This window comes from Vulpes vulpes, chromosome 1, assembly GCF_048418805.1.
Source record: "Vulpes vulpes isolate BD-2025 chromosome 1, VulVul3, whole genome shotgun sequence".
NCBI lineage: Eukaryota > Metazoa > Chordata > Mammalia > Carnivora > Canidae > Vulpes > Vulpes vulpes.
This window is the reverse complement of record NC_132780.1, coordinates 129,232,843-129,260,620: the sequence shown is the minus strand read 5'-3', so window position 1 is coordinate 129,260,620 and position 27,778 is coordinate 129,232,843. Positions and strand designations below refer to the sequence as shown.

The following is a 27,778-nucleotide window of genomic DNA, read 5'->3' as shown; positions in this document are numbered from 1 at the left end:
CGCTCCTCTCCCCACAGCAGCACCCACATCCCCTCCCCACCACAAATGGTATTAATCTGAAACTCAGCCCAGAAACAGGAAATACAGCTTTATTGTGGAAAAGCCACGTTTAGCAGACATTGGAAGTAACAATGTTTAGCCTATCTATTTACAATACATAGGGGTTGAGGTTTCCCATACACATCTGCCCTGCCCTCCTTAAGCCGCCGATGCATTTATTCCCTTCAACAGCAATCATTTCTTTCCTCTGGCCCTGGGCCTGCCATTGGCCACATACAGACACAACTCTTGAGAGTGAAATCCCATCATGTAATTCCTAGGCACTATCCCTTAATCCCTTCCCCGACTATGGCTCCTACAGAGCACTCTGAGGGCTCTCCTCAGTGGAGGAAGATTCGGTTGGGCTGCTAAGGGGCACTTCAGGCATTGACTCAGGTGGGGGACCGCTCTCTTCTCGAAGATGGCCCTGATAGAGCCGTCGAAGGCGGGACAGCTCTCTCTCCGGTGGCTGTTTCCAACTGTACCATGGATACCAGGGGTCACCTGAAACCAGGGTGGGGGCTGGCGGAGTAGCACTCACAGCTCCGTGAGAGGTACTGAAATCAAGGTCCCGAGGTTCAACCTGAGGAATGTGGTAACTGAGGAGACCTAGGGGATTAAGAAAAGAGAAACTGAGGGAGGCAAGCAAGGAAGGCTAGGTCAGGTTAAGACAAGTAAAATGACATAAAAAGGGAGGGAGAAACCAGTCAGAGCCATAGGGTATATTTATGCATGTTGTACACAAAGGCAACTGGCCAAGGGAGCAATGTCAACCGATGTGCTTACTGCTGGGGCTCTTGTCTGCCAAGCTGTGCATCTCTACATCAAGGCTACAGAGCTGCATCTGCACTTGCAGAGCCATTCCTTTCTTAATTTCTGCAAAGGTGTCATGGAGCCCAGGGCCAGAAATTTATACAAAGATCTCTTATCATCTATCTCTGGCACTGGGACCAATACTTATAAAAGGGAAGAAAAAGGAAAGAGAATTAAGGGAACAGGGCAATGACAAGATAAACTCATGAGAGAGAAAAAGGGACAGTGGAGTGCTGAAAGGAGATTCTTGGGAAGAGCATGGTAGGTGCCACCTTCTCAGACAAGTAGAAATATTTGTATCCACCCTTCAGCCCTAAATCACCTTTATGGTTAATAAAACTGCACTGGGTCTATTATCATGCTCACCATGATCTCTGGCTTTCTGAATGGCCTGGGTCAACTTCTTGTGTTGCTTCATACAAACCCCTGTAGGGAGAAAGAGAACTCAGTGCTTATTCTAGAAAGCACCATAGAGTACACAACTGCTTCTATATGATTATAAAAAGCTGTACTTGGAAATCTTGCTCCACCTAATAACCCTACTTCCCTGACCCCTTGATGGGCCTGTTTCCCCATCTACCCAATCAGAAGAATCCCCCCCTTTCTGAAAGCTAAGGTTGAGACTTCCAAGAGGGTCCAGCCACTACAGAAAAGCCATTTAATTATTTATTGTTTTAAAGATTTTTATTCATGAGACACAAAAAGAGAGAGAGGCAGAGACACAGGCAGAGGGAGAAGCAGGCTCCATGCAGGGAGCCTGATGTGGGACTTGATCCCAGACTGGATCACGCCCTGGGCTGAAGGCAGGAGCCAAACCGCTAAGCCACCGAGGCATCCCATAGAAAAGCCGTTTAATGGTAAAGCCTCCAAGACAGGGCAGAACACAATTCAAAAGGCAAGTGTGATTAATTAAAGGTTTGGGTTGGACAATCCCCCGAGAATGATTCACTAAAGGAAGAAAGGCCTCCCAATCTAGAGAAGGTGATCTGAGAGTAGCAAAATAGCCCCTTCGGCTTTTTATAGCTTGACTTTATATAAAGCCCTTCTTTAAAGACTCCCTGACAAACCAAACTCCACTGATCATACTGCCATCCCCCAAATGGTGATTCAGATTACGCTTTGCAAATTAACTTTGCTTTAGAGCTGAGGCTGACAAAATCTTTCTGTGTGGGGCCACATAAATTTTAGGCTCTGCAGGTCCCGCAGTCTGCCTCAGCTGCTTAACTCTGCCATTGTAGACTGCAAGCAGTTGTGGACAATATGGACATAAACAGACATGGCAGTGGGCCAGATTTGGGTCATTAAGAATAGACATAATCTTAAATTGTTAGGATTACCATTCCAGATTTTGGGAGATCTACTTGGATTATCAATGGCAAAAAGAACTTATAGGACAATTTGCTAGAAAACCTTTTGTAAAAGCAGAGAGACCCAAAAGAAAATAATTACCACCACTTATCTTTTAAGAGCCATGTTTAAATAATTTAGTTACATTGGTACTTGCCTGTACCTTTTATCCACATGTAAATGTACCCATTAAGGCAAGATTTCCAAAAAAACGTTCATTCACGTTTTTTACGTCATATGTAGGAGCCACCAGATACCTGTTGTATGAATGAATAAATAAGAAGTGCTCCAGGAAAAGCTATTCTGGTGGTGACAAGATCGACAGACTAACCTGTATATGGGGCATGGAAGATGACACCTGTGTGGGCGCAGACAAACTGTTCCAGGAGCTTCACGTTCTGTGGGGGGAAGTGGTGGGGAAACATGAGAGAAGGTAGGGAGAGCAGCAAGACCTTGAGAAACTGGAAGTGCGCAATCCCTACACATGTGTGTGGACACCCTAAATGCCTGTCTCTCCAGGTGCTACCCTCCTTTGTGTCCCAGTTTTAGCCCCATCACTCTGCTGAACACATTCCTGAAAACTGTAGTAAGTGTTTCCTCTTTTTTGGCTTTCCAACCATTTCCTATGCTCACCCTACATTCTGTCACTGAGACTACTATAGAATCCCCTTCTGCAGGAGTTAAGTTGTAAAATCAGCCCTTCATGCAAAAAATTGGGGATAGTAAGGTGGTAATCCCTGAAATCACCCAAAGAAAAGCAGTATCTGTTATAATGTGCATGGGGATCCCTGGGTGGCGCAGCGGTTTAGCGCCTGCCTTTGGCCCAGGGCGCGATCCTGGAGACCCGGGATCGAATCCCATGTCGGGCTCCCTGTGCATGGAGCCTGCTTCTCCCTCTGCCTGTGTCTCTGCCTCTCTCTCTCTCTCTCCCCCTCTGTGACTATCATAAATAAATAAATTAAAAAAAAAAATGTGCATGTTTAAAATATGAATATGATAGCATGCTGTATGTAACATATACGCTACTAAGACCAATTTCATAGTTTTAATTATGTAGAATGACTCAGCCAGTGGGTTAGTCACAGGAGATGACACCCATGGAATTAAGTAGATATGCTTGTGGAGTAGAAGAGCACGCAGAGTCATTTGCACTGTTCAATTCATATTCTTTCTTCCTTGATCATGTAACTGATTCTAAACTGTATATGACTAGTTACATTCTCTTTTGTTAAAAAAAGAAAAAGAGAGTGAATGAGTGGAAGGAGGGGCAGAGGGAGAGGGAGAGAATCTCCAGCAGACTCTCCACTGAGCATGGAGCCTGGCATGCCCAGCACAGGGCACAGGGTGAGGCTCAATCTCAGGACCTGAGCAGACGCTCAACCAACTAAGCCACTGAGATGCCCCTATTCTATATTTATAACCAATCATACATAGTTGAAATTGAGAAGTTATCTATCTATAGGACCCTCTTACAATGGGGTCAGAAGGGACCTATGAGCAATCAGACACCCCCATCTACTGACTGATCTGTGAATTCTTTCCAACTCCCCTAATGACCATTCAGCTTCTGCTCTAATACCTTCACTGCAGGCTCAGAACATTTTCCCCATTATTTTTGAACTTTTTTTCCCTGAAGATAATATTTACTTACTCAGGAGACACACAGAGAGAGAAGCAGAGACATAGGTAGAGGAAGAAGCAGGCTCTAGGTAGGGAGCCCGACGTGGAACTCGATCCCCAGACCTGGGATCACACCTTGAGCCAAAGGCAGATGCTCAACCGCTGCACCACCCAGGGGTCCCAGTTTCTGAACTTTTTAAGGAGCAAGTCCTGTTCTCCCAATAAAGGCTTTCTGAAAAGCAATTAAACTCTGTATCTTGCTTCACGTATCTGCCTTCCAGCCTTAAATCTTGGCATGCCATTAAATAGTTACATGACCAAAAAACCCCAAACAAAAAACAAAACAAAACAAAACCCCCCAAAAAAACAAAACCAACCTCAAAAAACACTAGGCCTGGGATCCAGTCCTGCATCGGGCTCCCTGTGGGGAGTCTGCTTCTCCCTCTGTCTCTCTGCCTCTCTCTCTGTGTCTCTCATGAATAAATAAGTAAAATCTTAAAAAAAAAAAAAAAAAAAAAAAGAAAAGAAAGAAAAAAGAAAAACACTAGCCCAAACTACTTGCTAAAAATTGGGATGGATATAAGATATAAATGAACCTTTGAGTACTGCTCTCCCATTAGAAATAGATATTTTTGGGGATCCCTTTGTGGCTCAGCGGTTTATGCCTGCCTTCAGCCCAGGGCATGATTCTGGGGACCCAGGATCGAGTCCCACATCGGGCTTCCTGCATGCAGCCTGCTTCTCCCTCTGCCTGTCTGTCTCTCTCTGTCTCTCATAAAAAAAAAAAAAAAAAAAAGACATAAAGCTTTATTAGTATGAACCACAGTAGAAGATAAAAGACTAGAAAAGAAGAAGTTTTCATACTACTAGAAAATGAATGCAAATAGACTGTAGTGGGACACCCGTGGTAATCTCTCTAGCACTACAAAGAGAATCCAAGTCCTTATCTTGGAGAAGATTCTCCTTACCCTAAAGTCGACATGCAGCTTGTGATCACGGCAGATGGGGCAGGGATTCCCAGCAACTTTATCTCTACGCTGTGGAGAGAAGAAACTAGAAGGTGAAAGATGTTCAAAGTCCTATGAGAAAAAGTGCTGGTGCCACTGTCACTATGGCCTCCGCCCTCCTCCACATCCCATCCACGTACCACCTTCAGAAACTCACAATACACGTCTTTCGAGTCCGCTGTGGGGGTATTCCACCTTTGTGGTTTCTACGGTAGTCAGCCCAGACAGGGCGAGTGCTGTAACGATTCTGGTATTCTGAAATGAAAGACCACACAAATTATTCCTGGTAGGGATAGTAGAAGTGTCTCTGTTTATTTCAGACACCCTTGATTCTCCCCTTTCCATTTTAGAGGTACCTTCTGAGTCCAGATATTTCCACGGTTCATTCTTATAAGGACTTATGGGAACTGGGGACAAAGAATCTTCCTCAGGGGGGCCTTTGGTGCAAAGAGTCTGGAGGGGAACCTATAAAGAAGGCAAAAAAAAAAAAATGAGCAAATGAGTTCAAGGAAAGGATTGGATAGTTTCACTGCCCATATGTTAGGGAGAAGAGGAATACATGCTCATTGTATTAACAGAATATAGAGGCAATATATATATATACAAAGTAGAACTTTTGTTAGGGTAAAAGTAACATCAACAACCACTCTTCTGTCTTCTGGATCCTGAAGGAGAACCTAACGTGAGAAGGTAACTAGGATAGGTGACTGGGAAGCAGTCATGCCCGGTGGGGAGAGGCTCATTGGTGAGTCTCCAACTCAACCCAATCCTGAATCACTGAATTGCCCCTTTACAGAAGTTGAAGGTCAACATTCCACAGGCCAGAACAAACTTGAGTCCTAACGCTAGCTTTAAAGCCACCAGGTCTGTCATTAATTCCGTGGTGACCCCTGTCACCATTCTTCAGTCCCACTTTAGGAAGTGCCAACTTTGCAAGTTTTCCTATCTCACCTGGCCCCACCAAGAACCTTCAGTGTGGTGAGTACATGAGGCTGCAGGAAAACCTCAACCTAAAGGACTAAGTTAAGGCCTCATGTATACTCCGATAAGAGGGAAAAGAAAAACAAAAACTAAAACAGCACCCCCCCCCCCCAAAGTAATTGAGTGAGAGAAAGATTGCTAAGCAAGTAGGCCCCAGGTCGTGAGAACGTATCCGAGCTTTATCCGCGGATCGCTCCGCAGGAAGAAGCTAGTGTTTCTCAAAAAGGGCACTCCAGGGAATCACAAGTTTAGACATCATATGCATGCTTAGGAGCTGGCTGTGTACGACCAAGAGGTCCAATCCTTCACCTGGTGCTTTAGCCGAGTTGGTACGCTGGAAAAGGATGGTATCTAACCAGGCTCTTTTCCCTCGTCTGGCGATCAAAAATTCGCACAGTATTGAGAGCAAAGGGAAGGGGAAGGGTGGTGGAAGCACTGCTGCCTAGGCAGCCAAGGCATAAGCACTTGGGAAAGATTCCGCTCCTGGATTCCCAGCAAAGGAGCGATGCCCTAGACAAGGTATAACTAAGTTGCGGTTGTACAAGATGTGCTCCCAAGGAGTTACCTGAACTCCGTAGGCACTTCTGAAGGGCGAAAGGCCAGGAGGGGGCCTCAGCCACGAACGCAATGCGGAGGCCGCCATCTTGACGCACGCCCAATCCCAGAAAGGCGACTGCGCATGCTCCAAGAGACTGACTAGGATAGGGGCGACGGCGAGCCCGCAGTGCGGGAGGCGGCCGCGCACTTGCGTCAGGACGGAAGCGTAAAAGGGGGGCTGTGGGGAGAAGTCAATTTCTACTGCGTCACAATCGAATTTGGCCTCAAAATTGCGTTTTTCCTGAGCCAGTCAGTACGACTTCTAGATCTTATACTTACAGCTTGCGTTTGAAGCAATTTTGAAGGAGATTTCGAGGGACCTCTTCTCACTGCGCATGCGCCGGCCCGGTTCTACCAACCAGGGTGAGAACTGTTCTCGAGGACGGAAGTGGTGGAAGCAGAGGAAAGGGAGGTGCTAGGCTCCCCGGTCACGCGCTCGTCGCGGGGGCCGGGAAGGAGGCGGAAGAAAGTACCGAGGGGGAAGGGGCTGAGCGGAGGTGAAGGAAGGCTATCCAATCAGCTAGCGAGTTGTCTTTCGGGTTGGCCAATGAATTCACGCCTCGCGCACAATGTCTCGCGACAAGGGCGTTTCACTAGCATGTTTGGGCGCGTTGGGCGGCGTCCGGGTATAAAAGACACCGCCCGAGCAGACAGGCGCCATTCTGGGGTTCGTTTAGAGGTAAGTTTGGGCATTTTGTCGGTTGGAGGGTAAAGTATTGTTGAGCTTGTTGGGCTGGGGAGGGGGTTAGGCATGGGTTCTTTTGAGGACCATGGCTTATGGGACGCGGCTGTGTTCTCGTTGGGACCTGGAGGTGTTTGGCGACAACAACCATGGTACTTGTGCGTGTTTAAAGCAACCCGTGTTGATTGTATCTTTCTCCCTTGTGTTCCTTTTATCCCAGGTTTGAATTTTCTCGGAGAAAGACAGGCCGGCCACGAGGAAAAAAGAAACAAGCCGCAGCACCATCTAAGCCCTTGAGAGGATCCTGAGGGGGGAAAGGGAAAACAGCAGCCACCAGCCCAACCACTTGTGTCTTCTGCCCCTTCCCACCTGTCTTGCCCACCCCACCAGCCCACGCTGCATGGGACTTGAAATCTGTGGCCGAAGGACCGTCACCACATAACTGCAAAAATAATCAACCACCCACCCTTCCCAAACCCACCCAAATCCACTCATCCAGCGTTTACTTTTTTGAATCCACTCAGAACTTTTTTTCTACGACCCCCCTCCTTAAATGGAGTTGGGTGGGGGGAAAATGAATACTGAGTTGGCCTTCAATTTTTTACGAGACTTTTTGATCCAATGAGGCCCCCCAAATAATTGAGTTTTGGGTCCTGGTTGGTTGTTTTATTTTTTTTCTCCAAAATTTTAACCCCCTCCCCCCTGAGCCCGAGGTGCTGACGTCGCAAAAAAATTGGATAGTAAGTGTCGAATTTTCCAAAACCAGCCTTGCAACAAGAACTCAACGTTTCCCGTTGTGAAACCAAAAATAATGAGAGGAAGAAATGAGCCAATAGAACAAAATAGAGAACTGGAGAAGGACCAAGCCGGTCACTTAATCTCCATTAAAAAGGGGCCTTTGGTCTAAACAGTCTTGTTCTCTCCCCTACCACCTACCTTCCTGCCCGGCTGCAGGCAAGGAAAGGGTGGAGGGAGGGCCAGCAAGTGAGGATTTTGACGGTTAACCCTTGGTAATCCAGCCAATTTCCAGACTGCCAAAGCCATAAGTGTTTGCTTTTTATAAGGAGGAATGGTTAACTTCCTCTTGTTAGCAGTCTTCAAAAGGGTTAATGAGCTCACATACAAAAGATGGTGGATCTTGTGGCTCAGAAGTCCCACTTCTTTGTGTGTGAGACAAGCAGGGCGTCTTTCAATTTGCCAGATTAATAAGCAATCTGTACATAAAGATTGCAGGGTAAGGAGATGGGCAGAAAAGTAATAGCTGGCTATGACTTTTTAAATGATTGTTAAATCCTCTCAATTTTAATGTAATTTGCTTGGGGTATATTTGTGTGCTTAAAATAGGTGGCAATCTAGGAATAAAGATTGCAAGACCCTAAATTCAATACAAAAAATAATCTTAGTGCCAGTACATACAAGATAATGGGGAGGTAAAGAATGTTTTGTAATTGTTGCAGGTTGCATAGGTTATTTAAGAGCAAAAATGATTAACATTTTAACTTGATACGTTTTGGTGGGTGGGAAGGTTGGGAAATGTGGAATTCAGGAGTATAACTTTAAAAGCCATTTAGTGCAATTGAATGCTAGCTTTTCTAAAAGATTTGTGTCGTTAAAAGGAATTTTTTTCTTCCCTGCTTCAATATGGCGACTTTCCTTGTCCTTTTGTCTTCCAAGCGGCGTTGCAGGTTGTGTCTTGGCCCATTTTTCTCTTGTCCTCCCACCTCAATCCTATTTGTTGAGAGTGGTCCAAGTCCTCCCCTTTTCCCTTTATAGGGAGGATGGGGGTGGTCGATGGTAGCAGGTTGAACCTCAATTGCAAATTCAGTTCTTCCCCGCAGAAAATTGTTCTTTTAAATATTTTAATTGGTTTTATTTTCACAACTCTCTTCAATTAGGTCAAAGACCATTCAGGATGGGTGCTGGTTTGGGGCATTTTACTGAAAAGGGGTGTTTTTTAAGGTAACTGGCTGCCGGCAGAGCCGGGATGGCTTTTTAAGTTTTCTCTTCTCCATTACAAAATGGCGTCGTCCCTGCTGCTTTGTTGTTTTTTCTCCCCCTTTTGCCATCCAGAGCTTAGGGCCGCCCTAGAAACTTGGTCAAGGGGGAGGAGCAGCTTGGAAAGGTGATGTAATCAGCTTTCTTCCTCTCCACCCTCTTGAAACTCCACCCCTGAGCCGATGCTCCCTCTGCACGCTGCTGTTAGACAGGAAGAAACCTTTTCTTATCTTAAAAGGAAAAAGCTTTGTAGCAATTAGGTCTTGAAGTTGTCCGTTTCCTGGGCAGCTCTTGTAATTTAACAATCTGAGCCTGTTGCTTTTATTTCCACCTTCACTCATCACAACTGCTTGGAGGTTTTCCCCGCTTCAGTTGCCAGGGGTGGAAAAGCAGTCAAACCAGCTATACTTAAGGCTGGGAGCCTTCTGGTGGGGTGTGTGTGTGTGTGTGTGTGTGTGTGTGTGTGTGTGTGTGTGAGAGTGAGAGAGCGCGCGTGAGCGTGCTGTGTGGTGGGGGATACTGGGGTAGGAGGACTTGGGAAAGTGACTTGAAAGACATGGGGCCTAATGACACTGAAATGTGCCATTTATGCCCAGGAGCCAGTCCTTGGGCCTGCTTTTGGTTGCTTTGTATAGAGACTGGGGGAGTGTGGGTACTTCAGGACTTCCTTTTAAATCACCCTTATTCCCACTTCTGGGTTTGGGGATAAACTCTTTGTGTTCAGTGCTGTGTCACGTTCTCCAGTTGTGTAGCTCCTGTACTTTGGTACTAGGATTGAGAAATGAATAGGAAAGGAGGCGGCAGTTGTAAACTCAAGGCAGGGGGATGCGAGCTACGGTGTCTGGTAAGCAAAACCTTTCTGGTATTACATTTCACAACCTTCATTTCTTTTTTCCAAAGAACCACCTTTTTTGAATTTTTTTCCTTCCCTTTAGAAAGAAATTCCTTTAAAACATTAGTGGAATAATAACGTCTTCATTTTTCAACTCCTGCAGTGCTTTAGCAATGGGTGCATGTTTAAAGCCATGCTCTCAGGGTGGTATTGGGTGTCCTGCCCCTTCTCTATCTTACTCCAACTTTTTCAAAGTCAAATCTTTGTCAGATTTTCCATATACTTTCCATTTTTTAAAGTCCTGCTTTGAAGCATGGAAGTTCTAGGCAGAATCAGAAAGCCATTTTGTACAGCTCTCCTATGGTGACTTGAGACTTTAGGGCTAATTTTTTGCTGGGTACAGATTCTCAAATTAGTACTTAGACTTCTGATTGGGTGGGAGGGACTCTTTCACATGTCTATTGACCACAAATTTTTTATCTTTCAAGCAGTTTGCCATGTGCCTCTGCAGCATACCTTCCTTGGGAGCCGAATATTCTACCCATTGGGGTTCCTGACCTCTAGTGAACAGGGTATTAATAAAGAAGATCTTCCTTAACATGGGAGATGGGGAAACAGGGTCTTCTAGGGAAACCACATCTATTCGGAGAACCTGATCCTTATAGTCTGTGACTAGTGTTATATTTTGGATCTTTTGCTGGGGAGGGGGAGGGGTGATTTTACATCCTTACTAAAAGGCAGATACGGTTTTCAAAATGAATTTGAGGATTAGGGACTTAAGAGAGGTAAGACCTTGTGCATCACCTAAAGATCTAATTCAGTCCACCAAGTGGTATAAGGACATATCTCAAACACCAAGAAAAGGAAGTGGAATGTTAGGATCAGGTACAAAGTGTTTTCATTTCCAGAGTGCTAAGACTTCTGTTAAGGTAAATTTGGATTCCCTTCTGTGTTACAAGTGTCGTGATTGTTTTTAAGAGGGCTGTGATTTGCCATAGGGGTTTTGTCCTAAACCAATTAAGTTCTTTTCTTGGTGATAGGTATGGAATAACTAGCCAAGTTAGATATTTTTCACTCTTAATTGAATAACCCTCAAGTAAAACTCAATTCGGAGGCCGGAGTGGGTGTCACTTTTAAGTTTCTCTCTGGTAAGATTAGAAGATTCCCCAGTGCCTGTGCTCGGAGTGCTCATCTCCCTGGAAAATTCTTGATGAGAAGGAATGCACAGCTTAGGACAAAGTAGAGATAAGGCTGGGATTGTTACCCTCCCCCTGCCCCTTCTGTACTGTCTTCGGGGAGTTTAAAAACAAAAGTATGCCCTAGATTGTTTGCTTCCAGGAAGCTTCCTCAAGCATTCATTTGAGGCTCCAGATAAGACTGATGCTGACACTTGGTTACTGCCCCTCCTTCTCTGGACAACTCATTAGCCTTTTCCACTGTAGGTAGGCCTGTGCCAGGATTTTAGGCTCTTCATTCCTTTCCACTTGAGTGCCTTGTACCTTCTCTCAGAATGTACTGACTTTAAGGAAGTTTGGTTGTGAGACACTTGGAGTCCTTCATTTTAAGTGACTCAAAACTAATTTGCCTGTAGGAAAGCCATGAGAAAACCCATTTACATTTTGTCACAATTGCTACTTAGGAGTTGAAACTTAATTCTGTTGATTATATTTCCAAAATATAAAAGGAAAAGTAATAGTGGAAAATGAATATTTAAGATTTCTGTTTTATGTTCTAGCTTTCCCTGAGTATTTTTGCCTGTTATGAATGGGAATGAAAAAGTTGTCCCTGGGTCCCATTCCTAGCATAAGGCACTGGACAGAATTTAGCGTTGTGCTGATTGGTCTCTGGGGATGGTTAATTCTTTCTTCTCTGCTACCTTCTGAAGGAACATTTCGGCTCAAGTGACCCCCCCCCCTTTTTTTTTTTTTTTTTGAGTTTCTGAAGGAAGGAGAGGTAGCAGTCCTATTGGCTTAGCTCCTTCTTGGTTCTGCAAAATGTTCTCGAAGGTGGTGTATCTTCACTCTGGGTTTGAATCAGTGCGGTCAGCAGTATTTGGCCGGGTGGGAGTGGGGGTACTGGTTTGAAGTGATGTTAATTTAAGTCTTTTTGTCAAATTGTATACATTGTGGTTGCTGATGATATGTACTGCTTTGGATTGACTCCTTGTTTTTCCAGTCGCCCCTAGATGGGAAGCCTGTTTTATCCCTTTGTTGTATCTGTGTATCTCTTGGTATGGTGTCTGTGTCGCTCTATGTTGTCTTACCACATGGGAAAAAATGCTTTTTTCTCCTTCCCTGTCTGTTAGAATCTGCACAGTTCTGTGGATTTGGCCGGGGGCTTCTAATCTATAGTATTCTACTTCAGTGTTTCTCTGACCTCAGGTTCTACCTGCCCTTGTGGAAATTCCAGGACAGCAGCAATGCACAGTTAACCCAGATTTGCTCACCATTCAGCATTTCTTACCTCCTCACTCTGTATTCATCCTGCAGGTTATGACCTCAAGAACCAGCCCCTTCCTGCTCCTGCTGCTTCCTAGGTTGTTAGGACTTCTCTATTTAGAAATTTATTGGCCTTGTTGGGAGGACTAAAAGTTGAGATTGTTAGGCTTGGGGGTTTTTTTTGTCTTGTTTTTTAATTTGAGAACAAATAGAACATCTCTGTTATTTTATAAGAAACTTGGTCTTTTTTCCTGCACAAATAGAGTTATCTTTGTAAAACACTGATTTTCCCACCCTTCTGGGATCATGTCTGTTATCTGTACTATTAAGCTGGAGGCAAGAAATTGTTTTCTTCTTGTCTCCTTTCTACCCAGTGTTAGTCTTACATCCCAAACATAAGTATTACTTTCAGTTCTCAGAATCCCACTCAGAGCCACATTGATTCTAAATTAGCTTGGGTTTTGGACTAGAATTGCTTCACACTTTATCCCATAACAGCAGTTTAGCTTTTAATGAGCTCCTTTTCTAACCTGGTTTAAAGTAGCTACTTAAAATTTAATAGCATTTTTCAGCTTCTAGTTTTTTTCTATTCTTTTTGGCTTCATGGTTTCTAATTTCAAGCCTTTCTTTTGGGGATCATGGAAAGTGGTGTGGTTTTGAAGAGGAGTAGTGATCAGATTCTCATCTTTGCTTTTGAAATCACAAACCAGCCTTCCTCTTAACTTTGAAACCATAAAAATGTGTGTAGTATCTGGTTAACGAGTGGCAGTTCATTTCAAGGCTTAGGATATAAAGGATTTCCTTTAAATCCATTTGTCTCCATTTCTAGGAAGGTGCCCACAACTCTCTTGAGGGAAAGAGGATGTTTTCTAGTTTTGTATCACCTGCTAGTTTAGCTGATTGTCTCTTGGTGCAAACAGAGCATGTCCTGCCGCTTGAGGTGATTATGATTCTTAATAGAGTGAGATAAAAAGGAACTGATTAATCTTAGAAGGCATATAGCCCAAGTGTCCAGGATTGGCCCAGTTCTTATTAAGCTATTCGTTTTTTCCAAGCCAAATTCATCAGCAGCTAAGGGGAAATAGGACCTAACAATGAGCAAAAAAGCCTGGGATTGTTGAGTTTTAGTATAGGAACTTGACTCTTAGCTCTCATACAATTTAGTGAAGTTCAGCTATCTAGAAAGGATGTAACTGGGAGGGAGAGAGAAATACGTGGTGCCCAATTCTCCAGTCTAATTTTAGTCTTCCCATTCAGTCCTGTATTAACACCATGCTTAACTTGCCAGGGGTGGTGATGGTCTGTGTTGATTTTTTTCTTACCTAGAAAATGATGAGTATAGTTGAATATAGATTGAATAATTAGTCACAAAATTTCATCTGCTGTAGAAGTGGAATTTATTAGAGGGTATAGTGGGATTGTCCTTGCCGGCCATTTATTCTGTGGGTTTATTTTGTCCTTGTCTTAGAAACTTCAATCATGGGTTCGGGTCCCATAGATCCCAAAGAGCTTCTCAAGGGCCTGGATAGCTTCCTTAACCGAGATGGGGAAGTCAAGAGTGTGGATGGGATTTCCAAAATCTTCAGGTGAGTCTGCCTATCTCTGGATTCATTGTGGTTAGAGTATATTGTAAGTTGTACTATATAAGGCAGAACAGGAATGAGTGTTCTCAGAGGGAAGAGGGAGAGTCTAGAATAAGATTGGAATCCAGTAATTTTAGAGTAAATGATAGGAAGAAGTGATTCCTTGGTTCCTAGCCACAATGGAGTCTGGGTTTGGGAGTCATACTTTGAAAGGAAGGGAACAGGGAAGCCAGGTGACAGTTCTTGGTTCTGTTTTGGGTCACATTCCACATCCCAAACTGTCCTTTCCTTCAGGGCTCTTCCAGTCTCCCAGGGGAAGGCAAGAGACTAAGCCAGTCCTGAACAGACTATGAATGGATGGCTGTTAGTGCTAGTATTCTTCACCGGGAAGCAGAATCAAGTGTGTCCTGTGGGTTAGAGAAGCAGTGATGTTCACCTCCCCAGAGGCTTCAGTGTCTCCTCAGTTGTCTTTCATCCTCTCATGGGATTCCATTGGACTCTGGATCCATCCCATCCCCTGAGAGGCTTGTGTGACCTTCCCACTCTGGCAGAGTCCCAAGTCATCAGGGATTTTTAGGCACTCCCACAGATCAGAGATGCTTCTGCTGAAAGAAGAGGCTCTTGCTCCATTTCTAAGCTTAATTTCCCTCCTACAGCCTGATGAAGGAAGCACGAAAGATGGTGAGTCGATGCACTTACTTGAACATTCTCCTGCAGACCCAGTCACCAGAAATACTGGTCAAGTAAGTGGGGAGGATCTGGGAGGCTGGGATGGGAAGATGTAGTTAGAAGGCAGGGGAGGTGAGGCACGGGGTTCCCAGGTCATTGACGGGGGAGTAAGAGTGTGGGATATGGCACTCCAAAACCCAGGAAGGGCATTACAAATTCTCCTACTTGCCTGCAGGTTTATTGATGTTGGTGGCTACAAGCTTCTTAACAATTGGCTGACCTATTCAAAGACAACCAACAACATTCCCCTCTTGCAGCAAATTCTGCTTACCCTGCAGCACCTCCCGCTCACCGTGGACCATCTCAAGCAGGTACCCTAAGTCTGTACAATGCTACTGCTCCTTTTTGCTTTAGCCTGACAGATAAAATACACCAACTCTGATGTGGTTGCAGTCTTGGACCTGTGCAGAAGAGTGATGGAAGAAAATAGGAATATAGTATCAGAAGGCTTGGTTTAGGCCCTTTAACAGATGTATGGTTAGGGCGCTTCTAGATATTTGAGACTCAGTTTTCTCATCTCTTGTTGGAAATGATTTCTACCTACTTTGGTTGTTTTTAGAATTAAGTACAATTGCACCTATAAAGGTTTTGTAAAAGGTAAAGTACCATAGTAGCGGTGGTCGCCATTAGGGACTATTAAATTGTAGGCAGGGCACTCCAGTTGGTGGAGTGTGTGGCTCTTGATCTCGGGGATGTGGGTTTGATCTCACCCCATGTTGGGTGTAGAGATTACTTAAAATTTCACAAAAAAGAAATTGTGTGTTAGTGCAGTTGTAAGCTCTGAGAGGACTCCTGTTCCTCCTGTTACTTAACCTTTCTCCCCGTCTGTTGTAGAACAACACAGCCAAACTGGTGAAGCAACTGAGCAAGTCAAGTGAGGATGAAGGTAGGGGCCAGTCCTTCCTCATCACTTCACTTCGTTACCTTCATGTCTCACTCCCATCCTTGAACTGTCCTGTCACTCCTTTCTACATCACCTTACTTTTCTCTTTCTTGTAAAAAATTTCAAATGGGATTTGTCCATTTCTCTACCATTGAATGTAAGACAAGACAGCATACTTTTTACAAAAAGCTGATTCTTGATATCTCTTGGTTGTGAAAGCTATGCACTTGAAATTCTTTGGAGAAAATAGTGTCATCCTAGAGAGTGTCATCATCGTTTTCTTCTGTTATTCTAAATAAACGTAACATATTCTGGGGCCTTCAGTGTGTGTTTCCTATATAGTTCTACCAGTAAATACCTTCCTATAGGCCATGGGTCAGATCCTGAATCCTGGAGTAGATCACAGCTTTGGTAGCAACAGTCTGTCTTTTTCTAAGATAAAGGGTTTTGGAGCCCTTGGCAAGGGCCATATAGTTCTGGCTTGAAGACAGAGCCTGGCTCCAGAAAGTCACAGCCTCTCCTTCAGCGAAGAAAAGGGTTTATACCCAGGGTACAAACCACTAGCACAAGATACTAGTGTGCCACAAGTGAGCAGTGTTCTAGGAGAGCTGATCCCCTGATCAGAATACAGGCTTGCTTTTTTGTCTAAAAGGAATGGCGTGCTAGGTCCTTTTGGAAGGAGGCTTTGGCAGTTTGGTGTAGAAAGAACATGTAGCCCTGGGTGAGCCTATCTGAAGTTCCTTTAGCTATAGGAGAAAACACTGGGAACATTTAGCAAGTTAAAGAGTTTAACTCACAGTGTTTAAGTGGAAAAACATTCTCTAGCTTTCCATTATTTTAGTTATATTAAATCTTGGTTTTGGGTCCTTTCAGATATTGAACACTTCTGTGTTTGTGACCTTACAAATTATCTTTAATAACTTATAATGTAAAACTACAGAATTTTCTATTAAATCATTGTTCATCTCTTATTTTTTCATTGTTGGGTATATTGTTCCCTGTTTTCCAATTGTCTCAATTGTACTGCCACCTTTGAATGTAGATTTAATTGTTTTGTACTTCCTTTGGAAATTTGTACATTCCTAATAAAGTCTGACTAGACTATAGTATCAATTGGTCCAAAAAGGTTCAGGATATCCCTGTATTAGGGATGCACTGGGGTTTGTGTTGCCTTAATTATAGAAACTGCTAGTTGTGGGTATTTATTTGAAAAATTTGGTTTTAATGTTTTCAATAATCTCATTATTAAATGAATCTAAGTGGAAAAGCTGGCAAGAGGATAGATAGATAAGCGATGTGATTTGCTAAGTACGAAAAGCAAGAGCTGTAAAGGTTTTTGTTTTTTTTTTCTGTATATTTGGAAACACATTTTGTCCTTTAAGTTCTCTGACCGTCTTTTTTCTCTAAACACTGCCTTCCCCATCTCTAAAGTGGTCTGCTTTATTAGCTCTTCGCTACACTTATTTGCTACACTTCCTTGATTTTTTTTTAAGATTTTATTTATTCAGGCAGCCCAGGTGGCTCAGCGGTTTGGCGCCTGCCTTCAGCCCAGGGCGTGATCCTGGAGACCTGGGATCGAGTCCCACGTCAGGCTCCCTGCATGGGGCCTGCTTCTCCCTCTGCCTGTGTCTCTGCACCTCTCTCTCTCTCTCTGTGTGTGTGTTTCTGTGTCTCTCTTATGAATAGAGCAGCAGAATGAAGCCAGTGTCCACACTCTTCCACTAACCATGTGCTAAAAGAACAGGAACTAAACTCAAGGAAAAAGCAGGCAGGGTTCAAGTGTCCAAACAGCTAAGAACAGTATTACTGTGTTGTCCTAAAGGCAAACAAAGTATCAAGGAGCATGACTTAGGTTCATCTTATAAAAGATTTTCTAGGGGATCCCTGGGTGGCTCAGGAGTTTAGCGCCTGCCTTCGGCCCACAGCATGGTCCTAAAGTCCTGAGATCGAGTCCCGCATCAGGCTCCCTGCATGGAGCCTGCTTCTCTCTTTCTGTATCTCTCTTTCTGTATCTCTCATGAATAAATGAAATCTTAAAAAAAGAAAAGAAAAAGATTTTCTAGGCCACCTTTTTTCCTAGAATGCCACTAGTAATAATGGCTTAAAAAAAATCAAATAGGGACACCTGGGTGGCTCAGCAGTTGAGCATCTGCCTTCAGCTCAGGGTGTGATCCCAGATCCAGGGATCGAGTCCAGCATCAGGCTCCCTGCATGGGGCCTGCTTCTTCCTCTGTGTCTCTCTCTCTCTGTGTGTCTCTCATTAATAAATAAATAAAATCTTAAAAAAAAATAAAGATTTTATTTATTCATGAAAGACACAGAGAGGCAGATCTAGGCAGAGGAAGAAGCAGGCTCTTCACAGGGAGCCCGATGTGGGACTTGATCCCAGGAGCCTGGGATCACGACCTGAGCAGACGCTCAACCACTGAGACACCCAGGCGTCCCAAGAGTTTGAGCCTATCTCATGTTCTCCTTAAAACTCTGGGCTACGGGGATCCCTGGGTGGCGCAGCGGTTTGGCGCCTGCCTTTGGCCCAGGGCACGATCCTGGAGACCCGGGATCGAATCCCACATCAGGCTCCCGGTGCATGGAGCCTGCTTCTCCCTCCGCCTGTGTCTCTGCCTCTCTCTCTCTCTCTGTGACTATCATAAATAAATAAAAAATTAAAAAAAAAAAAAAAAAAAAACTTTGGGCTACGTTTTCTGTTACATAGATTTTCACAGTATATCTTTAAACCTCTGTATTTTCTATTATTGGAAGAATATTTTTAGTTACTTAGGGATTTTCCCTTATACTCTCACCTGCAGAGCTCCGGAAATTGGCTTCAGTCCTTGTCAGCGACTGGATGGCTGTCATCCGCTCCCAGAGCAGTACCCAGCCTGCTGGTAAGCTCCTTAGTCTTTTATCCCTTGTATTTATTTCTTTCCCACTGGCCTTCGGTGGCTTTAGCCTGCTTCACCTCTTGACAGTCTTTCTCTTTAAATAAAATCCTTTTCTGCTTTGTTTTTTCACAACAGAGAAAGATAAGAAAAAACGTAAAGAAGAGGGGAAGAGTCGAACCACCCCTCCCGAGCGACCCTTGACTGAGGTGAAGGCTGAGACCCGGGCTGAGGAGGCCCCAGAGAAGAAGAAAGAGAAGCCCAAGTCTCTCCGAACCACAGCACCCAGTCACGCCAAGTTTCGTTCCACTGGTAGGGTGGTTGGCTGATCTTGGGAGAGTCTGTGGGCAGATATACACCTAGGGCCTTGTGGTGGAATAGTGGATTTATGATAGGGCACGCATGGGGAAGAGAGAAGACAGAAGACTAGTAGGTGAGGTTTGGGCTGGGTAAAGATTTAGTGTTGGAGTGGGGAGGAAGAGTTAAAGAGAGTGGTAATAAGTTCAACGCAATGGCATGTTTCTTCCCTCAGGACTAGAGCTGGAGACCCCATCTTTGGTGCCTGTGAAAAAGAACGCCAGTGCAGTGGTGGTTTCTGACAAGTACAATCTTAAACCCATCCCCCTCAAGCGTCAGAGGTATGGCCCTCGTCCTGGGTTCTGCGTGGGTTATGTCTGTGGACATGAGGGAGGAGGAGGGGGCAAGTTAGGGTGCATCAGAGATCATGTTGACGGCTCATCTTCCAACAGCACCACAGTTGCTCCAGGAGATGGTGCTCCCCCTGCAGAGAAGAAATACAAGCCACTGAACACCACACCGAATGCCACCAAAGAGATCAAAGTGAAGATCATCCCACCACAGCGTGAGTCTGAAGTAGAGGAACACACTTTGAATTGGGAGAGAACTCCATGGAAATGAGGGGGAGGGGGGGTACAGGATGGATTTCTTAGTTTTGTGTGCTTGTCTTAATTTTTGCACCTCTGGAGCTCCTCTTTCATAGGATTACTTAGAAGTAATCTTGGAGATGGGAATGGGGTGCTATTCAGTGACTGGTTCGGGGTGCTCCCAGTCTCGGGATAGTTGGTCCTGTCCATGAGGGTTTTCCTGAGTTACCTGAGCTCTAATTAATACTGAAAGCCTCAAGTTGCTTTTATTTAGTTATTATTTATTACTAGTTAGTTAGTTTAGCACCCCTGATGTGGGGCTCGATCCCAGGACCCTGGGATCATGACCTGAGCTGAAGGCAGACGCTCAACCCCATGAGCCCCGCCAGACACCCCAAGTTGCCTGCCTTTAAAAGAAAGAATAGGGCACCTGGCTGGCTCAATTGGAGGAACATGCAACTCTATCTCCAGGTTATGAGTTCAAGCCCCCATGATGGTTATAGAATTTCTTTTTTTTTATTTTAAAGATTTTATTTATTTATTCATGAGAGACAAAGAGAAAGAGGCAGAGGGAGAAACAGGCTCCACGCAGGGAGCCCGATGTGGGACTCCATCCCAGGTCTCCAGGATCACGCCCTGGGCCGAAGGCAGACGCTCAACCACTGAGCCACCCAGGCATCCTGATTATAGAATTTTTAAAAACAGGGGCAGCCCCAGTGGCCCAGCAGTTTAGCACGCCACCTTCGTCTGCCTGTCTGCTTCTCCGTCTGCCTGTCTCTCTGTATCTCTCATGAATAAATAAATAAAGTCTTTTTTTTTTAAACTGAAAAACAAAATTAAAAAAAAAATTTTTTTTTTCTTGTGTGAGTCCAGCATATGCATCCTGGTCACCTTGAACTTAACTGTGTCCTAAGTTGGGGTAGGGTCTCCATTGGCCCATTTCCTGCTCAAACTTTGTAGGAATAGGATTGTGAAAGAGGTCTGATGGTTCCATTTTATGCTTTATCCTCTTGTAGCTATGGAGGGCCTGGGCTTCCTGGATGCACTCAATTCAGCCCCTGTTCCAGGCATCAAAATTAAGAAGAAGAAGAAGGTGTTGTCACCCACAGCTGCCAAGGTATGAGCCCTGTGCCGTAGATGTCAACAACAGGATGTCTAAAGTGAAAGGAAGGGCCCAGGAATGGTTGGGGAGGACCACAGGATGTGGACTGGGGTGAGGGTTGGGGGGCTGGCAGTGGGAGACACAAAAGTCTTCCTTCATCTGAATCCGCAGGGGAGCCTGTCTAGGATGCTGGACTAACTGCCTTACCTTAACCTTGGCTTTCGTGTCAACTCATTAACTTCTTTTTCTTTCACAATAGCCAAGCCCGTTTGAAGGGAAAACGAGCACAGAACCGAGCACGGCCAAACCTTCTTCCCCAGAACCAGCACCAACTTGTGAGGCTATGGACACAGATCGCCCAGGAACCCCAGTTCCCCCTGTTGAAGTCCCAGAGCTCATGGATACGGGTAAGTCTAGAAATTGGTTCAGGTTTGGGGGGTTTCTAAAAGGAACAACCTGGGTCTGACACCTCTCCTGCTTCCAGCCTGTTTAGAGTCAGGAGCGCTGGATGCAAAGCCCGTGGAGAGTCCCGGAGATCCCAGCCAGCTGACCCGGAAAGGCAGGAAGAGAAAGACGGTGACATGGCCTGAGGAGGGCAAACTGAGAGAATATTTCTATTTTGAACTGGATGAAACTGAACGAGGTGAGCCGTCAAGGTTCTTGTGTAGTAGATGGGTATAGAGAGTTTTATTTTTTATTTTATTTATTTTATTTTATTTTATTTTATTTATTTATTTATTTATTTATTTATTTATTTATTTATTTATATTTATTTATGGGTATAGAGAGTTGAAAAAGAACTTGTTTTGTGCTTATATTTTCTCTTTTCTCTCATTGCCACTAGTAAATGTGAATAAGATCAAGGACTTTGGTGAGGCAGCTAAGCGAGAGATACTGTCAGACCGACATGCATTTGAGACGGCCCGGCGTCTGAGCCATGACAACATGGAGGAGAAGGTGCCCTGGGTGTGCCCCCGGCCCCTGGTTCTGCCCTCACCTCTTGTCACCCCTGGAAGCAACAGCCAGGAGCGATATATCCAGGCTGAGCGGGAGAAAGGAATCCTTCAGGAGCTCTTCCTGAACAAGGAAAGGTGAGCAGAACCGAGTTCACACCCTGGGCATGAACCATGTCCACGTTAAGTGCTTGGACTCCTGACAGGAACATGCCCTGGGGTAATTCAGAAGGGGGTGGGGGCTAGGGGGGAATGTGAGGGCTTGAATAAATAATTTAACTATCATTCTTTTTTTTTTTTTTCTTGTCCCATCACCTGTGGCATTCCTAATAGTCCTCATGAACCTGATCCTGAACCCTATGAACCTGTACCCCCAAAGCTCATCCCCCTAGATGAGGTGAGTATATGCTATGTGGTGGTGGAGTTGTGATTGTGATCTTAGTGCGTCTTTCAGCATTTTTCAGTTTCAAATGGAATGTCTCTTCGTTCTTTCAAAGCTAGTTCTGATTGTTCTGTTCTTGCAGGAATGTTCCATGGATGAGACCCCATATATTGAGAGCCTAGAGCCTGGGGGAGCTGGTGGCTCACCTGATGGAGCAGGTGGCTCCAAGTTGCCTCCTGTCCTGGCCAATCTCATGGGAAGCATGGGTGCTGGGAAGAGCCCCCAGGGTCCTGGAGGAGGAGGCATCAATGTCCAAGAGATCCTCACCTCCATCATGGTATATGAGCCCGCCTTCCTCTTTTCCACTTTGTCTGGAATCTGCCTTTCTGTATACCCCAGTACTTGTCTCACTTACCTCTTCATCTAGCTCTCTTTTCTTTACTAGTTTTTACCCTTGCATTCTGTTGACTGGCTCTTTATTCACCTTGCCTCACAGGGTAGCCCAAATAGTCATCCCTCAGAGGAACTGCTAAAGCAACCAGACTATTCAGACAAGATCAAGCAGATGCTCGGTAATCACCAGGGCCAGGGAGGAAGCCTACTGTGGAGTTGGTGTGGGGGGAGCAGGGTTCAGACAGTGGTGAGCAAAGGTATTGCTTCTGCTAGGAGGGAAGACTGGATGGAGCTTTGGTCTGACAAGTTGGTCTGAGAGGGCCAGAGGGGCACACCTAAGGAGGAAGTCATGCCACTCTTCTAGAATCCTCTTGCTGACTATATTTTGTTTTTTAATTAACAGTGCCACATGGATTATTAGGCCCTGGTCCAATAGCCAATGGTTTCCCACCAGGAGGTCCTGGGGGTCCCAAGGCCATGCAGCACTTCCCCCCTGGACCTGGAGGACCTATACCAGGTAGGTGGGAAATGAGAGGTTGGAATGGGTTTATCTGCTTAATTTTGGCTTAGTAATAGTGTAGGATTGACCAAAGGGTGGGAGGTAGGTTAGGCTGGGAGAGGCCATCCCTGAGTGTAACAAGTCGCTGATACAGTCTCCCTTTCTTTCCATAACAGGTCCTCATGGAGGCCCTGGTGGGTCAGTGGGTCCGCGTCTCTTGGGTCCCCCACCCCCTCCACGAGGGGGTGATCCCTTCTGGGATGGCCCAGGTGACCCCATGCGAGGTGGCCCAATGCGGGGTGGCCCAGGACCAGGTCCTGGACCATACCATAGAGGCCGTGGTGGCCGAGGAGGAAATGAACCACCTCCTCCTCCTCCTCCCTTCCGGGGGGCCAGGGGAGGTCGCTCTGGAGGAGGACCTCCAAATGGACGAGGGGGCCCTGGTGGGGGCATGGTTGGAGGTGGTGGGCATCGTCCACATGAAGGCCCTGGTGGGGGCATGAACAGCAGCAGTGGACATCGTCCTCATGAAGGCCCTGGTGGTGGTATGGGTGGTGGGCATCGCCCCCACGAAGGCCCTGGCAGTAGCATGGGTGGAGGTGGGGGACATCGTCCTCATGAAGGCCCTGGTGGTGGCATGGGCAGTGGCAGTGGCCATCGTCCTCATGAAGGCCCTGGCAGTGGCATGGGTGGAGGCAGTGGACATCGCCCCCATGAAGGTCCTGGTGGAGGAATGGGTGCTGGCAGTGGACATCGCCCCCATGAAGGTCCTGGACATGGGGGGCCCCATGGCCACCGGCCTCATGATGTCCCTAGTCACCGAGGCCATGACCATCGAGGGCCACCACCTCATGAGCACCGTGGCCATGATGGCCCTGGCCATGGAGGAGGGGGCCACCGAGGGCACGATGGAGGCCACAGCCATGGAGGAGGTGAGAATGGTTCCTGTTCATTGCATGGCTTTTGGTGTTCCATTTAAGTTTTGGGGTAGCATCATCACTTCCCCTGGGTGTGGTAGGCCAGGCAAGTCCCCCTATTTTCAGCATGCCTGGCAATTGCTACTCTTTGCCCTTCCCCCAAATCCGTAAGATTCAGTATCTCCCTGCACGCTAGTTTTCAGGGTGCTGTGGACAGGGTGGGGGTGGGGAGGCAAGGGTGGCATTGACCTCTGAGCCGTGTTCTAACTGTTCTGCCATTGTTCCCACAGATATGTCCAACCGCCCTGTGTGCCGACATTTCATGATGAAGGGCAATTGCCGCTATGAGAACAACTGTGCCTTCTACCACCCGGGTGTCAATGGGCCCCCCCTGCCCTAGGGACTGCCTCCTCTGCCCCCCCCCACACACCCCATGGACTGCAGCCTTGCTCCTTCTACCCTCTTATGGCTTCTGTGAGGCCCACTGTCCCGTCCCCTGCTGATGAGGAGCCGGCCCCTCAGTCCCCACCTGCTTGGGTTTCTGGGGGTTTTGTGATCACTGGTGCACATCGATGTACATATTTTCCTCCAGTCTGGGGAGGAGAGAGACTGGATACATTCTGTACCCTGGACGGCTGAAGAGAAGACCCGGTTGGCTTCAGTTTTTGAGATTGGCCCTATAGCCCCAAACCCCTTTCCAGTATTGCCCTTTATGCCTGAGAACCTAAAGCTGGTTATCCTGGAGAACACCTCTACTCTCCTATTGTGGGTCCTCCACACGCACACAACTGATACGGAATCAGCTGCACTTATGAAATCCTCCCAGCCAAGTTCATTATTCTTCATGGGGTGGGGAGATGGTAAAAAGGGGTATTATATATCCCGCTGCACTGAGAGGGCTCAATCAGGCTGGATTTGAGTTCTGGAATACATCATCCCCACTTCTCCCTGGACACAGGCTTTTTACATTGAGTCCTTTCTCAAGTCAGACTTTGCAACCTGTGAACACCCAAGTCTGCACCATGGGTCTGCTAGTTCCAGTGATGGCCAATTCATGTCCTGCAGCCAGTGGAAGTTGCAGCTGGCATAGGTGAGACTGGTGGTGGTGGTCCACCCTCACCTGCAGCTCATTCTGGGAACTTTGTAAAACACTTCATTGAGACCAGCTTTTCATCAATTTGCCCGGCACGCTGGGCCTGACAAGTCACACTACATGCACTGCCTTCAGGAGTTGGCATACTCTGCCCCCCACCTGGAACCTTGTCAGTGTGAGGCCTCTGGCTCCCTTGCCCTGTCAGCCACCTCTGAGTCCCACCAGGTGCCTTCCTGGGTGGGTGCCGCAAGCTGACGCACCCTCCCCCAGCCCTCTCCTTCCCAGGTTTTGGCATCAGTTGTTTTCTATGAAAACAGTGGATTGGTTGGCTTTTGTGCAGGGTCTTGTGTTAGAGCCACGATGGATTTGAGGGATGAGTATTTTTTTTCTTTTGGTTTTGTATATTTTGTACATTAATAATAAACAGTGGAAAGAGAAGCAGCTTATTTAACCCCTAGTGTGTTTGGGCTCTGTTTAAACAAGAACGGCCATTGTCCTCTATTTTAAGTACATTAGTACAAACCTCTATGGAATCTTTGGTCCTTTGAGGAGCTGAAGTTCTGTTGTGAGACAGCGTGGGTGTTAAGTATTTTGAATATAAGGAACCACAGGTACAGAGTAAGTCCCTTGGGTCGACATCCTTTGAGCAGCATTGTGGCCTAGGGGAGCAGCTTTTCAGATGGCTGGATCTGCAGGTGGTGTTAGCGGACACTGACTTCACCCCTAGTTGAACCTACCATCCCTGTGGTGTCGCTTAGGAAAGGAATTCCAGTGAGCAGGAGGAAGGGGAAAAATGAAGCAGTTTCTGGGGAAGGAAAAACCAGTGGCTCCTTTTCTCAGTGGAGAAAGAACAGTACAGGCTGAGGCTGCTATTTCCTCAAAAAGTGGCTCTGCAGGGCAGGCGTTACTAGGCCGACTTGCCTGACATTGGCTCCTTAAGGTCAGGTATCCAGGGTTTCCATCATAGGGTGAGGTCTCGGGGAGGCAGGTTTTGGAGATCGGAATGTAGGATTAACTCCAAATAGGAATTTCTATTACTGAAATTAGGAATTAGAGTGCATTTTGGGGAGGAAGGTGGGCTATGGGAGCAGGAGTTCAGAAGAATGGTCTTCAGGGGCACCTGGCAGGCTTGGGAGAGCATGAGACTCCATCTGGGGGGTCATGAGGGGGAGCTCAATGTTGGGCCTAGAAATTACTTAAATCATTAAAAAAAAAAAACAACAAAACACCAGTTTTCAAACTCTTAACACTCATCAGAATCATCTGAGGGGCTTTTTAAAAGGCATGAGGAATGAGTCCAGCACATATTCTGGTCAGTAGTTCTGGGAGAGATCCTGAGAGTTTGCTTCTAGCAAGTTCCCAGGTGCTGATGCCCATTGGAAAGCACTGAAAACACTGCCATACAACCAAGTTTCTTGGCTGCTGTGTCAAGAATTGGCCACAGGAGGGCAATAACCTACATTTCACGGGCCTCATTTACATGAACAAGGCCAATGGGGCTACTTTTAGTTTTCCTTTGCCCACAGAGGCTACACTCAGTGCTTAGCCACTGTAAGTGGCTCCGTGCACTTGGGATCTGAGAGCACCCAAACTAAGAGGTCACAGAACCTTGAAAGGGCTCAAAGTTTTTTCTATTTTAAAAGAGTTCACCCATCATCTTTCCTTCAAACTCTCCACGAAAATCCAAAGTAACCTGTTGAGATTTTTTTTTGGTGGAGGCTGATCATGCCCTCCATTTCAGGCACTGACCCACTCCATCCATACCTTCACCAAGTCCCTACAGGCACCTCTCCCATTTCAGTCGGTCTGTTCTCATTCAATTTCCCTTACCCCCAAATAGCCTTCCCGCTGTAGCCTCTCTGCCAGTCCCTCCCCAGGCACACCGGCTCCATCTCTAATTCTGGCTCATCATGAGTGTTCTAGTTCTCCCATTCCTACTCCAGAGCAGCAAACCTAATGTTGCAAAAACGCAAAATCCTACCATCTTGGCTCCGTACGAATCACTAGCAGCAACTCTACTGCTGCTTGCCAAGTGCTAACTCCTGTCTAGCAACAGAACTCCTGAGCGAGCCCTATCCGATGGGGACACACCATTTCCCCTTCAGCTAAATCTGAGTCTAATTTTTCTTTCCCAAAGAAGGGTGGCTCTTTCCAAGGCAGTATCCAACCCTTCTCTTGGTATCTTCCTGTGTACTCCACCCAATCTCTCTCCTGGATTTCACTTCTCCAACTGTACTGACACTATTCCCCAAAACCCCTTGTGTATTCCTAAAACACAGTGCTATCCCAGCTCCAGGCTCCTCCAGAACTTGTGCTTTGGTCACCTTGTCCACATTTTACACGAGAGAAAATGTTCAGGATACTGAAGTCAGTAAACGAGGACGATTACAAGAACAAAAACAAAACAAGGGCCAATGTGAGCAACGAATGTCTCTGTTGAAGGTGGATGACTGTGGGCGGGTCTTGGTCCTCGGAGTCTTCATTAGGAAGCTGTGCAGAAGAATCTGCTTTTCAAAAACACTTCTACGGCACTATGTACAACAGTACACAATTTATAGATAGCAAAAGTTTATGAATATTTAATTCTGTTAATTTTCCAGGCTTTGAGTTATCCATATATACTGTATCACGTAAACTGTGTGGCAGCCCAGATGGCTCAGCGGTTTAGCGCCACCTTCAGCCCAGGATGTGACTGATCCTGGAGTCCCGGGATCGAGTCCCACGTTGGGCTCCCTGCACGGAGCCTGCTTCTCCCTCTGCCTGTGTCTCTGCCTCTTTCTCTCTCTCTCATGAATAAATAAATAAAATCTTTAAAAATAAACAAACTGTGTTTAAAAGATTTGAGAGACACAGGGAGGGAGACAGCGTGCTTGTGCACGCATGAGCAGGATGGGTGGAGGGAGGGAAGTAGGGAGAGAGAGAGAGGAGGGAATCCTAAGCAGACTCTGCTGAGGGCAGAGCCAGACATGGCGCTCAACCTCCCAACCCCTAAGATCATGAAGGGAGCCAAAATCAAGAGCCAAAGGCTCAAATGACAAGCCATCCAGGCACACCTTCTTTGTGCTTTCTGCATTCAATTGCGTTTATGCTGCTTTTTTGGGGTGAGAAGGAGCAACCTTTTGCTCATATT

At 46.1% G+C, this 27,778-nt stretch overlaps 2 protein-coding genes across 4 annotated transcripts; one reads left to right on the top strand and one right to left on the bottom strand.

The window, feature by feature from the left end:
* Positions 1 to 73: 73 nt before the first annotated feature.
* Positions 74 to 6,521, bottom strand: MRPS18B (mitochondrial ribosomal protein S18B). Its single transcript, XM_025990358.2, has 7 exons — positions 6,373 to 6,521; positions 5,183 to 5,291; positions 4,984 to 5,081; positions 4,788 to 4,856; positions 2,531 to 2,597; positions 1,219 to 1,278; positions 74 to 648 (listed from the first exon to the last, which is right to left on the bottom strand). Exons 1-7 carry the CDS (start codon positions 6,448 to 6,450, stop codon positions 356 to 358), a joined length of 774 nt encoding a protein of 257 aa, XP_025846143.1. The 5' UTR covers positions 6,451 to 6,521; the 3' UTR covers positions 74 to 355.
* PPP1R10 (protein phosphatase 1 regulatory subunit 10) lies at positions 6,471 to 25,099 on the top strand. 3 transcript variants are annotated; one of them, XM_072726821.1, is made up of 20 exons: positions 6,471 to 6,767; positions 7,307 to 7,826; positions 13,820 to 13,937; positions 14,591 to 14,677; positions 14,839 to 14,974; positions 15,498 to 15,549; positions 18,354 to 18,431; positions 18,564 to 18,737; positions 18,958 to 19,063; positions 19,175 to 19,287; positions 20,326 to 20,426; positions 20,671 to 20,818; positions 20,896 to 21,054; positions 21,256 to 21,502; positions 21,698 to 21,761; positions 21,889 to 22,083; positions 22,243 to 22,318; positions 22,543 to 22,656; positions 22,815 to 23,570; positions 23,846 to 25,099. In XM_072726821.1, exons 3-20 carry the CDS (start codon positions 13,831 to 13,833, stop codon positions 23,953 to 23,955), a joined length of 2,823 nt encoding a protein of 940 aa, XP_072582922.1. In that variant the 5' UTR covers positions 6,471 to 6,767; positions 7,307 to 7,826; positions 13,820 to 13,830; the 3' UTR covers positions 23,956 to 25,099. The 3 variants fall into 3 exon arrangements, with proteins under 3 accessions (XP_072582922.1, XP_025846137.1, XP_025846136.1); XM_025990352.2 differs by lacking the exon at positions 6,471 to 6,767 and adding an exon at positions 6,837 to 7,083; XM_025990351.2 differs by lacking the exons at positions 6,471 to 6,767; positions 7,307 to 7,826 and adding an exon at positions 9,252 to 9,925.
* Positions 25,100 to 27,778: the final 2,679 nt, after the last annotated feature.

Bases quoted from the DNA above. Each gene is read 5' to 3' on its own strand.
- MRPS18B (XM_025990358.2), bottom strand. From the start codon at position 6,450: ATGGCGGCCTCCGCATTGCGTTCGTGGCTGAGGCCCCCTCCTGGCCTT. The intron at 5,082-5,182 runs GTACCTCTAAAA...CTTTCATTTCAG, and splicing joins GAAATATCTGGACTCAGAAG to AATACCAGAATCGTTACAGC. The intron at 4,857-4,983 runs GTGAGTTTCTGA...TTCTCTCCACAG, and splicing joins GGACTCGAAAGACGTGTATT to CGTAGAGATAAAGTTGCTGG.
- PPP1R10 (XM_025990351.2), top strand. The intron at 18,432-18,563 runs GTAAGCTCCTTA...TTTTCACAACAG, and splicing joins GAGCAGTACCCAGCCTGCTG to AGAAAGATAAGAAAAAACGT. The intron at 20,427-20,670 runs GTATGAGCCCTG...CTTTCACAATAG, and splicing joins TGTCACCCACAGCTGCCAAG to CCAAGCCCGTTTGAAGGGAA.